The sequence below is a fragment of the Acipenser ruthenus genome, chromosome 6, assembly GCF_902713425.1.
Source record: "Acipenser ruthenus chromosome 6, fAciRut3.2 maternal haplotype, whole genome shotgun sequence".
Taxonomy (NCBI): Eukaryota; Metazoa; Chordata; class Actinopteri; order Acipenseriformes; family Acipenseridae; genus Acipenser; species Acipenser ruthenus.
Genome location: NC_081194.1, coordinates 67140789 through 67152748, shown reverse-complemented (window position 1 = coordinate 67152748; position 11960 = coordinate 67140789). Strand labels below are relative to the sequence as shown.

General features: G+C 37.7%; 1 protein-coding gene across 1 annotated transcript in view; it reads right to left on the bottom strand.

Moving 5' to 3' along the window:
* Window positions 1-9365: 9365 nt before the first annotated feature.
* The window catches only part of LOC117410573 (apolipoprotein B-100-like), a 29407-nt gene continuing 26812 nt past the window's right edge, over window positions 9366-11960 (bottom strand). Inside the window, exon 30 of the mRNA XM_034017205.3 lies at window positions 9366-11939. Coding sequence (XP_033873096.3) covers window positions 10272-11939 — 1668 coding nt within the window. The 3' untranslated portion in view covers window positions 9366-10271. The remainder of the gene's footprint in view (window positions 11940-11960) is intronic.

The window sequence follows — 11960 nt, the reverse complement described above, 5'->3', positions numbered from 1 at the left end:
GATGCAATTCAAAGACTTCAGCTTTTCAAATGATGTATTGTAATAACTGAATTGTAACCTTGTGTGTTATTTGGGGGGGGGGGGCATGGGATAAGGCTCCTCCCCCCATCTCCTTCCTACCAATAACATCTGCTAAACCCCTATTTAAACCCCAAGTCATGTGCTTGCTCTCTGTCTTGCGTATTTGTTTTCCACCATCCTCCCCTCCTCCCCCACTACACTTTCCTCCTCTATTCTGCCGCTCCACCTCTGCAACTGCCGTTCCACCTCTGCAATGGTCTCCCTCTGGGGATAAGTGAAGCTCACTTCTCTAAGCCCCTTTCACACTGGCACTTCTACCCTTCTGGCTACCCGGGTCACAATCCCACGCAGTGTAAAACCACATACCTGGGTCGTACCCATGTTAACCCGGGTCCCAGAGACCCACCTCAGGATGTGGGTTGATGTGCTGTGACCCAGGTTGACAAAATGCATGACGGCCGTACGTAAGCCGATGAAATAACAAACGGCCACGCCTGCGTGAAGGTTTCACTTCCACAGGGAACGTTTTTGTTTATTCTGTTAGCCATATTTGTGTTGCTTGAGTCACACCATAAGCCAGATTGCAGCAGGGATGAAGAAACATTTGATCTAATCTACATTTAGGCCTACGGTTCAATCCAGAGGAGCTTGGATGGAAGCGTCTGTAACCGGAGTATTGATACGCTTATTGTTTACTTGCATCTGTCACCTATGCCACCCTGCTTTATCAAAAGCAATGTGAAATTGCATAACCGACCCGCATGACACCGGGTCCTGACCCAGGTAGGTTCCGACCCAGGTAGAGCATGCCAGAGTGAAAGGGCTTTAGAAGCCCAGCCGCCCGTGGCTTCGTCCACCTCCAGGATGGTTCTCAGCTAGACAAGGGGAACCCCGGGCCAAATCTATCTAACGCTCTGTCGTTTTCCCATTTTCTCACCTCTAGGTTCCCCTTGGGGGAGGTATCGGTTGCTTCCCAGCCTTGGAGACCGAACGGTTCGGTCTCACCTCTGCGAGGGCGGCTCTCCACAAGCCAAGGGGAATCCCTTACTCAGCCCTAAGTCACAAAGCACACCTTTCCAGGAGGCTGTGTGGTCCAGTGGTTAAAGAAAAGGGCTTGTAACCAGGAGGTCCCCGGTTCAAATCCCACCTCAGCCATTGACTCATTGTGTGACCCTGAGCCAGTCACTTAACCTCCTTGTGCTCCGTCTTTCGGGTGAGACGTAGTTGTAAGTGACTCTGCAGCTGATGCATAGTTCACACACCCTAGTCTCTGTAAGTCACCTTGGATAAAGGCTTCTGCTAAATAAACAAATAATTCCTATTATCAATGCTCGAGGTTTCTTTCTTCCCGCAGCTCTCGCTCATGTCCAGTGAATTGATATCGATGTATGCAGTCCACAAATATAGACAACTTTATTCATTGCACTCAATCTTTGTGTGTTTGGTTTTGAGTCAGTTATAATATACAGCTTAATGTACTGGCCTGTATGCTGTGTCACCTTTGTTGGTAATGTATCGTTTTTAGGAACAACATTTCTTCTTTAGTTGTTGCTGCTGTTGTTAGCTAAGACTGATAATAATACAGTAAGTAATAGATTTTGCTGCTATGTATATCGTGACATGGCAATACATTAAGGTGGGAGTCTGTTGTGGTGTCATTATTCCCATATAGCAGCTTTAAAGAAAAGAAAAAAATATCCGATTCTCTCCCTTTCCCTGTCTCACTCTATCTCACCCTTCTCGGTTTCCCTCTGCAGAATCTGCCATAATTAAAATGCCTGTCTCAGTCATTTGTACTAATCTGCTAAATAGACTCTCACATGCCACAGTGGCAGCTTCTTTTGTCACCTTAAGTGGTTAGGAATTCCATAAAGAATGTTGTCTGAGAGCTCAGTGTTCCTGGGGTCTATTGGTTACACTCAATTTCTCTTAAGTCTTCTATGGGCTATTGACAGATGAAAAAGTCACTAGACCTTTGCTTGTGTATACAAGTCAGATAAATAATTAATGTGATTTAATATATAAAAAATATCATTGACCTTTTAAAACACGCTGTTAAGTATATTTTACTCATGAAAAATCTAACTGCCTTTTTTCAAGTTTTCATACAACCACAAAAAATCATTAAATCATATAGAAATATTTAATAATACCGTTTTTAGTTCAAGTTTTACAGTTAAGCTATGTTGAAAATATTTTTGCAGTTATGCTGCTACTGTGTATAAAACTACCTAGGTGTTTTGAGAACTATACCCATGCAGTTTGGAATGTTCTAAATCCAAAAACATTGCAAGATTTTTTCTTTATTAGTTATATAAAAATTAATAAGTCTATGGATTCATGAATTGCTTTTACCTACAAAAATCGTTTTATATTGGGGTGCCAGGTTCAAAACAAGCATACCAAACCAAAACCTAAACAGCAAAATAGAGATTTGCACTGCAGCAAAGATTAAATGTAGAAAGTAGAATCCTTTAACACTCACAAAATTTGCAAGATCTGTCCTGTTTCCTTAAGTTCTGCACTAAAACTATCAGTTACATTTTTTAGATCTAAGATTTATGCTCTGTCAAATGTAGTTTTTTTTTTTTTTTTTTTCAACTTCCCAAAGAACCACTGAGTTTTTAGGGTCTTTATTGTGGTCATCTTAGAAAGCATCATGAGTGAAACTTCTGGGGTTGGATACAGAAATCTTACTCTCACCAGATTTTAGGAATCAATCACTTGTGTGATTTCTGCTTAAGATCTAGCGTCCTTTGACTCTTTTTTTTATGTGGGTTGTATGAAACATTTATGATGCAGAATTTGCCTACAACAAAGAATTTGTTTCTATTACCGTAATCAATCACTTAGTCATTTTATTTCTATTCACCCATGGATTGCCCAACAAATAAGCCAGATATATCCTTTTAAGCAGTTTTCAAAGGTTTGAGGGTTGAGGCACAAGAGGAAGTGTCTGTCTTGCCCTTAACGTTGTTACACTCTGAAGTCATCGATAGAGAATTAAAAGCAAGCCCACAATTTTTGGGGTAAAGGGTCCATCCTAAAACACAGAAGTTTGCCTGTGGTTTGTCAGTAATCTGATACTGATGACCTATTCAATGTAACAAATTGTAATGAATAACCATCCTTTTGCAGGTCTCATACACATCCTGTATTATGGTGAATTAATGTTTGATTTTTTTGGTGTTTTTTCTTTTTTTTAACTTGCAGTTATTGATCCAACATATACATATTTCAGCATTTGTTATCTAAGGGCAACCGAGTGCATTCTGAGGAGATCCTCAATCATTGAGGCTTCTAGAAGTTACTGTCTGCCTATTTATTTATTTAGAATTATTCTTCTAAAGATTAAGATACATATGCAACAGATGGTCCCCACACACATATTTTACAACATCTCTAAATCCCAGAAAACTGATGTTGACTCTCATTTTCAGTAACCACTCCATCTTTTTCCTATGACTCGCATGTTTTCAATGCCTCTGTTTTCCATCATTTGACTGCGATACAAATTAAAAGTGGCAAAAGACAGAAATATGAAGAAAAGTGGTCAGACAATTTTTGCTTCACTAACTTGGGAAAAAAAGAATCTATACAAATTGTAATTTGCTGTAATATCTGCTTTTTCTAATAGGAAAATATGAGACCTACAGTGACAGTAATGTATTTATGTTAGGTAAGGTTTACAGGAATTATTGTGTTAGCTCCTCCATGTGTTTAACCTGTTTTACATGCTAAGCTGTAGGCTTTCCTGGCTCCTAGGCTCCCAAGACCTAGACCTGATTCAAATTAAAATCTCCTGGTAACCCACAGCACCTAAAGACAAACCTTTTTTTTTTTTTATCCCTCACAACCAGTTTATTTTATTCACGAAATAACACGTTTAGAGGCGTCACATACACTTAAATGTTTCACATATTTACTAAAATGCCTGTAACATTAAATTATAAAGTAACACATTGAATGCATTGAAGATGTCTTTTGAGAGCGTTATTAAATAAGACATTAAAAAAAAGTTATTAAATAGATAATTATCATGCTGCAGGTGCATTTGCCAGTGTAGTCCTGAATGAATAACCCTTCTGGGATGAAACAAAAATAACACAGGCTTTCAATATGATGTCTGACCTTTTAACTAGTATAAAGAAAATCCCTCCAGGCAGGGTCAATAGGAGTCTGGGAGTCTGTTACTTCATGTTATGTTTCCCACCATAAGAAAATAATTCCTGTATCTCAGCATGTTATATAACAAATGAAACAGGCAGGACAATCTATACATAGGTGGCACACTGTTAAAAAATATTTAATCAGTAATAAAATCGTAAACATTTTCCAATGCCTCCACTTCCATATGTTGATTTAACAGCTTGTTTTAATACTCAACTGTTTATGTTCGCAAAACACTTGTCAAGACCTTGTTTCTTAATATTTCTGCCAGTATCAACAATTTTGTTCACAGCTTCTGATATATTTAGTTAGTTAATTAACCCTATAATTCATTTAAAGTCTACATTGATATTACTTTCTTTCAGGGACCAAATAGTCCAAAGCACTGCATGGTTTCATCTCCTCAGCTACTATCTTATTACCTCAGTACAGAGTGGGCCAATACTCCATATCTCAAGCAGGACCATTACAAAGTGATCAATTCTGTCTGCAAAATAGAGACCAATTATACAAGGACATTCACAATGTTAATTTTAGAGGTAGTTTTCTGCATTAAACCTTTTTTCTGGTTAATATGTAGATTGATAACACTGTTCAAGGCATGAATTGGCTTCATACAACTTTTTGTGTGCAAGTATTTTGATATTGATCAAAATCTTGAGACAAACTAACCATGTATAGATTGTCTTGAGCATTCTTCCCAACAACCCCTTTTGTACATCAGTGGCCCAGATTGAACCACCATCTGAACATACTGTATAATAAGCCTGGTGATGGTAAGATTTTCACCTCCATAACCTTAAGACACCATTCATTCCATTGCCTTTTACCAAGATTTGCAGCAAGACAGTTTGGCCCATTGCAATACGAGGATGCAGAAATTTGAAATGAAATGAGTATAATATTTGAACGACTGAGATGACGTCAGGGTAGTAAATGTCACAGATGAAATAACTGAAACACCTACTGTACTGCAACACCACAGATTGTTTAAATAAATTGATCCCCTGGTCTAGGGAACATTGATTGAGCACGTGTCAGGGTCTTTTCAGAGCGAATGGTATGTTTCTATCTGTGCTACTGCATCTGTGATAGAACGCAGCTGTAGCTGAATCAGCTGGAACACATAATGTACATGCTGACAACCCTAAAGAGAACACTTTCTTTTCTTTAAAGAAATGGATACCTCATTATATTTATGACCCACAACATGGCTTGTCATTTATTTTTATATGGCCAGGTACAATAGGCTCAGATGATGAAATACAGTATATCTTGTATTTATTTTCCTATTTGGCTTACATTTAAAAAACATGTTAAACACTCCTTCTACTGTAAAGTACATGACAACTTACAGTCAACTGTAAAATTAGCTCTGTATCTGTGAGTCTTGTAATAACAAGGGAACACTGTCTATACACCTCAAATAGTATATCTTCAGAGCGCTGCATTGTGCTGTGTTATACACAGTTGCAATATCTTGAAAACAGGGTTTAATATAACGTATTATTCATGGTTTTTCTTCAAGGATTTATTTATTTTTAATCAAAAAACAAAACAAAACACACATTAAGTATAATTCAATCTGTTCAACAGGGCTGGTGTGACCCTGTGAAATCAGAAGGGAAACAGACATGACTTGCGTATAGCATTTTATTAATGCCTGTTCTCATGCACTTATTGTGTTACTTTTCTTAATTTGGTTTCTAGCTGTGCCCCAGCAGGGAGCCGCTCAAACTTTATGTCAGCAATCTCAGGACTGAAGTCCCAATGCTTTATTCACAAACAGCCTGGAGCAGATGTGTGGCACACGTTATTAACTTAAGTGCTCTGTAGTAAGAAAAAAAAAAAAAATTAATTAGACGAGAGGGTGAAAGAAGGATCAGTCCCATCAATAGCCCTGATATTGGTGAGCTATTTTTTTGTATTTTATTTTTTGCAGGTTTGACCCATATCCAAATTGATTATTGTTGTAAGTGAGACAAGTGACCTAATGTTCTGCCTATTATCCACACATGATCTATAACCTTTTAAAATACTAGTGTGGGAAAACAGCACACTTCAGTGCCTCTTCAGACTTTGGATTCTTAACAGGTGGCAGTCCCTCGCTTAGCAACATTTGTTATAGAGTCGCTTGAGGAGAGTATATGAAATGTCAGGGGGGTACAGTTTCCTACCAGGTATCCAGGGGAATAAGTAAAGAGAATGTAGCAGTCATAATGGGGAGCAAAAAAGACCATTCAAGTAGCTTAAAGAATCAACAGGAGCTGAAGACCAGCTGGGCCAAGGCACAGTCTGTAGCACCACCAATTGGTTAAACTGTAAAAATACATCTGCATTTTAGGAAGCAAGACTGGGCCTGATTCACAAAACTTGAACACAGTGCAATGCATTTAGAGACTGCTGTCTTTCTTGTTTTAGATGAAAAAATATGGTTTGGCATTGTATTTATGAAATCTTTCTCATAAACATAGGAGTACTGTATCAAGTTTTTTTTAACCTCTCTAACATATAATAAAGTTCACAGACAGCCATTAAATAAAGTTAATGAAGTACTTTCTTACTTAATGCTCAGGCACTTGATGCATTGCTATAGTAATCCATGCATTACTTTCCATATAATAAAGCTAATGCTAAAAAAAGATTGCATGCCTTTTAAAAGTGCCGTGCTGGCCCTGCAAGCTGTTTGTAAAGTAGTGGAGATTGAAGAATGGTGTGGGCGCCACATACCGATACATTGCAGCATTAAAACTTTCCACGGCAACAACTGTGGGAACCTGCAACTTGCTATGCGGGATGCCTGGAGCAACCTGAAAGTTGTGAATGGTTTGTAGCCTACTATGGAATAATCTAACCAAGACCATCATATCCAGACATGCTCAATTTACTGGGATTAAAGTCAAAGTACTTAACACAATACGCCTCCTATCAACCTCTCTAAAAGTATACATTTAGAAACAGAGTGATAACCAAGGTTTTCAAATCTATTTTCTTATTTCTTAATAACACTAAGCATAATCTCACTGGTCCCCACTTTTTTGTATGTTGGTTTTTTTTTTACTTGGAAAATGCAGACATTTCAAATAGAATGCTATAGATGAAAAGTTGCTATTGCCTCCTAGTACCATATCATACTTTTTGTAGCTTATCTGCACTCAGACCACTTTACCTTCAGCAAAGTTACTGTACCTGACTCCTTGTCTTAGACACTTGCCTTTCTGATGTTATTGATTGTTTTTAAACTAAAGATTTGTAAATAGTAAACATAGCACAGTGCCAATGCCCTTCTTATGATTTTGGGGACAGTTCAGTTCATTCCTTTATATTTGCTTATTTATCGTTTTGTTAATATACCTGGTGCTGTTGTTAAGTTGCTGAAACAATGACGCTTTTATATATGTCTTTTTTAAATGTATTTATTTAGTACATTATTTGATTAGTTACGCCTATGTTTCTGGGGTGTTTAAGGAATGTTTTTTTCCCCGTCAAGGATGTCTTGCTTTGTAGAGGGTCACCCTGAGGTCAGATTGTTTCTTATCTGCTAGGATGAAACTGCTAAAATGTTACTTTCGGAAAACTCACTAACAATAACATTTTCACACATATTTCATGGCATTATGGGAAAATGCCCTGAAAGATTTTTACAATCCATATTCTTTACCTGTTTTTTTTTTTTCATTTTCGCCCTTCTTGCTTTTGTGGTCAGTTTTATTTTGTCTAACTTTGTGATGCCAAAAGGGTGAAACTGCAATATATATATATATATATATATATATATATATATATATATATATATATATATATATATTATAATTTTTTTTTTAAGGAGACTTTTTCTTGAGGTTAATGGTTACAATGGATTTTCCTGGTCTCTGAAGGATTGTTTCTATGCAATTGAAAACAACCTTGCTGCAGCATTCCTCTGCTTATGATAATACAGCAATACAACTAAACAATATTTGTTGCAAAGTGTGCATAACAAGTAACAAAATGCTCCTGATAGATGCTGGTCTAAGGATTTTGTAAATTCAGCAAAGCGGTTTTCAGGTGGGGAAGCATTAAGCATATTAGGCACCCTCACTACCAGAACATTCGTCAGTCAACACATCCAGTGATCAGCTAGAAAGGGCTTTATATCGTATCTCAATCCATCGTTCCCTGCTGTATGTCAGCCCTCCTCCCCCGTTTTTCCCCTTCGTCTAAGGAGGAGGGCAGCTATCCTGCCCCACTGCCCATGACTTCCCTGCAGTCAGTCTCCCCTCTATCAGCAAACTACATTATGTGCAGGGGTACCTCAAAGAGTCAAAGATGTAATGAAAATATTACCATGTTGTTTAAGCTTTCATAAATATTGTTCTTTCTATTGCATGAGTTTCCTGACTGAAACAGGAAGTACCACGTTCGCCTTTTTTGCTTTACAAATTTACCGTTTCAAACACGTTAATGCAAGAAAGAGGAAAGTGCCCATTAACCTCTTCATATCTCCCTGATTATCAGCGATTCAGTGCCCATTAGCTTCTTCATATCTTCCTGATTATCAGAGATTCTTTTATTTAGCAGGTTATGTATTTTTCACTTAATATGAAAATAGCCAACAATGCAGTTTTCACCCTAGCAGGTAAGGGACGAGATATTGATAATAGCTGGTTGGGGTCACAGCTCCCGAACGCAACGGACTAGGATAGGTCTTAATTTTCAGCTTAGCTGTTCCTAGGAATATTGGTCAGTGTTATAAACTGTGTATAGCTTTGCTCCAAAAAGCATGATCTGGATACATTATGATGTTTCTAAAAGAAAATCTGCTTCTCCTGGTGAACCACTCCAAGTGAAGTTGAGGACAACATGGAGTAAAGCAAAGGTAAAGCAAATGTTCATCTTGTAAACATGCAGGGAGACACACAGCAATATTGGATCTAGTATATTAATGGTTCAGGTAATTCCCTTTCTTTCTTAATATACACGTGTGCACAGTATGTGTGTGTGTGTGTGTGTGTGTGTGTGTGTACATGATTTTTTACCCAAGATTCCAAGATTGGTCTTAATTTAGAGTACGGTTAATAATAGGTTGCTGCCTATTAAGTGCAGTTCTCCCACCACCCCTCTCCACCTATGAGATCAATCCTAAACATTGTGCAGTGGAAAGCACATGAAACTCATGAAAAGGGAAAAGCAGGTTATTAGAGCAAGAAGATTTATTAAAAGGTTTCACAAAAAAATAACAAAGCATGTGGAAAGCCAAAAGTCTAGATATTAGGTTGCAATAAAGTTTTCATGTGGAGATAAGACAAAATGCAGCAGACAAACCAACAACGTCCCAAAGCCAACGTGTTTGAACTACTCAATTCCCCACACCTTATTTCTTTCTTATCCATTTTTTCTCATCCCCTCACTTTCCTTCTGTTACCTACACTAAGCTCTCTTCATCTTACTGTATGTTCAACTTCATTACATTGTCAATTCTTTCTCACATGTGCACTGTACCTACATTTAGTTTTTTGTAGCTGCTCACTTTTACTTGCGATATATAAGGGTGCCTGAAAATAATAATATTTCATTTTAATATGGAGTGTCTGTAAAATGTCTACCTTTTACTGGACTGCCCAGCTCAAAGCACAACATTGCAACAGAACATGTATGTTTAAAAATAATGTGGTTCAGAATGAGTTCTAATGTAGCTGATAACTTTACCTACAACTACCTATTCCCTACATTGTTTGTCAGCTATGCAGTCTTGGTGTTAAAAGTCAGGAAGCTGTTTCAGAATTTCCTGTGTTGACTTCTATTATTGATACTCATTATAAGAAAGATTTATGTTACATTATTATCTAAAGACATACGAAGGAACTCAAGACTTAATAAAGAATCTCTATTTATTTGCATGTTAAGAAAGGCTTTAAAAAACCCAAAATGATTATACTACTTAATTTACAAAAGAAAAACATTATAGATTTGGCACAAAATACTAATCACATAACACCTTTAAAACATTTATGAGATAATAATAAGTGTCCTTTTTGTTCTGAAACATCTTTTCATGGTTTGTATTTGCCCTTCCATTTAGATGGTTGTGTTTAATGGGCTCATCGCTCCTTGCGTTTAGGCAATTCGTCAAAAGATTCCCAAAGGAAAGGAAGTGGAACGTCAAGTTGAAGCTTTTCATCGCGGTATTGGATATATGGCTGAATGTTATTGTTTAGCTCCTTAAGAATCTCCAGAATAGCTTGGTAATAGGCAGAGTATTGTTGAATGATGATGTCAAAGAGTCGCTTAGCTTCTGAGGTCAATTCATCAAGTGACAGATTGCCATATGCCTCTTGCAATTTAAGTTGAGCGTGGTCTCTGTATTCGGTGGCTATGTTTTTGGCAAGAGTAGACCATTCATGAATCTGTGCCTGTGCTTTATTTGACAGCTCTGAAATCGTTTTCATTCCTCTTCCATCTGCATCAGTGAGCAGGTCCTTGGCATAGTTTAAATACTCTGTGCCCTGCTTATCAACCAGCTCTTTCAATTTTTCTGTCAATTGGGTGACATATGCTATGACTTGCTCAATGTATTTGGGTCCAATTTCTTTCACATACTCTGCACAACTCTTCACCAGCTCAATCATCTTCTCTTCAATTTCATAGTATTTAACTGTCCACCCAAGCATATTAGCATCCAAGTACTCTTCCCGGAGTGACTTCACATAACGACTGGTCTTCTCCAGTTCTTCCAAAATGTACTTGAGGCAAGTTTGTGTAAATTCATAGAAGCGAGTTGTAGAATCTTTCACATAATCTAGAGCATATTTAATTTGTGCTGCCAAAGGTGAATTGATGGCATCATTGTACATCCCCTGGACTTGGACTTTAATTTCTTCGAGATTCTTAGTCTTCAGGGCTTTGATCACCTCCTCAACTTGCATAAATGAGGTCTGAAAAAAATCTTTCAATTTCTGAAGACTTTTTTCAAGGTTCACTTTCCGAAGGCTTTTTACTGCTTCTATAACTTCATTCTGGACTTTTCTTAGGTAGTCTTTAATACTATCAAGAACCTCTTTGCCCTGCAGGATTTTGTCAGTGCCAGGGACCTTAATCTCCATATCATTGATATACTTGATCAAAGCATCTGTATATTGCTGCAGGAAATGTTTAACTTCCTGTAGGATCTTGTCAATCATTACAGATGCAGAATCTGCAGCTTTGTTAAAGAGCTCTTGTCCAGTATGCTTCTGATTAAACCCAGGCAACTGGAACTTAGTTACCCTTAAGAATTGAATGGTTGCATCAAGCAGGTCTTTAATATTCTTCTGGTACTCTCTTGTTAGGTCAATAGAGGCATCGTAAAACTTGATGCTCAAGTCCTGAAGGTCAACTTTGGCCATGTTGTCAGCTGCCCTTTTATAGATGTTCTTGGTCTTAACTTTCATTTGTTCGTATTTTGAAGAAGCATATTTAACCATGTTGCGAAGGCCCCTGTCAAGCTCGTCGATCTTCTTGGAGGTTTCTCTATAGACTGTCTCAATGTAGTTCTGAATGTTGTCTTTCAGCATCACAGATAACCTGTTGATGTCTATTCCAAAATGCTGATGGTGGTATTTGTTAATGCAGCTGTACACAGCAGAAGCCATTTTTGGAATTCTTTGGTTCAGGCCTTCCAGCATTAAATAAGGGCCATCACGATTCCAGAAGGCTTCCACATGGAGCTTTTCAGGGTTCTTCACAGACACTACAGCATCTAGTAGGTTTACGTCATTTTCAGGAGAGGACTGTTAAATTAAAAAAATATA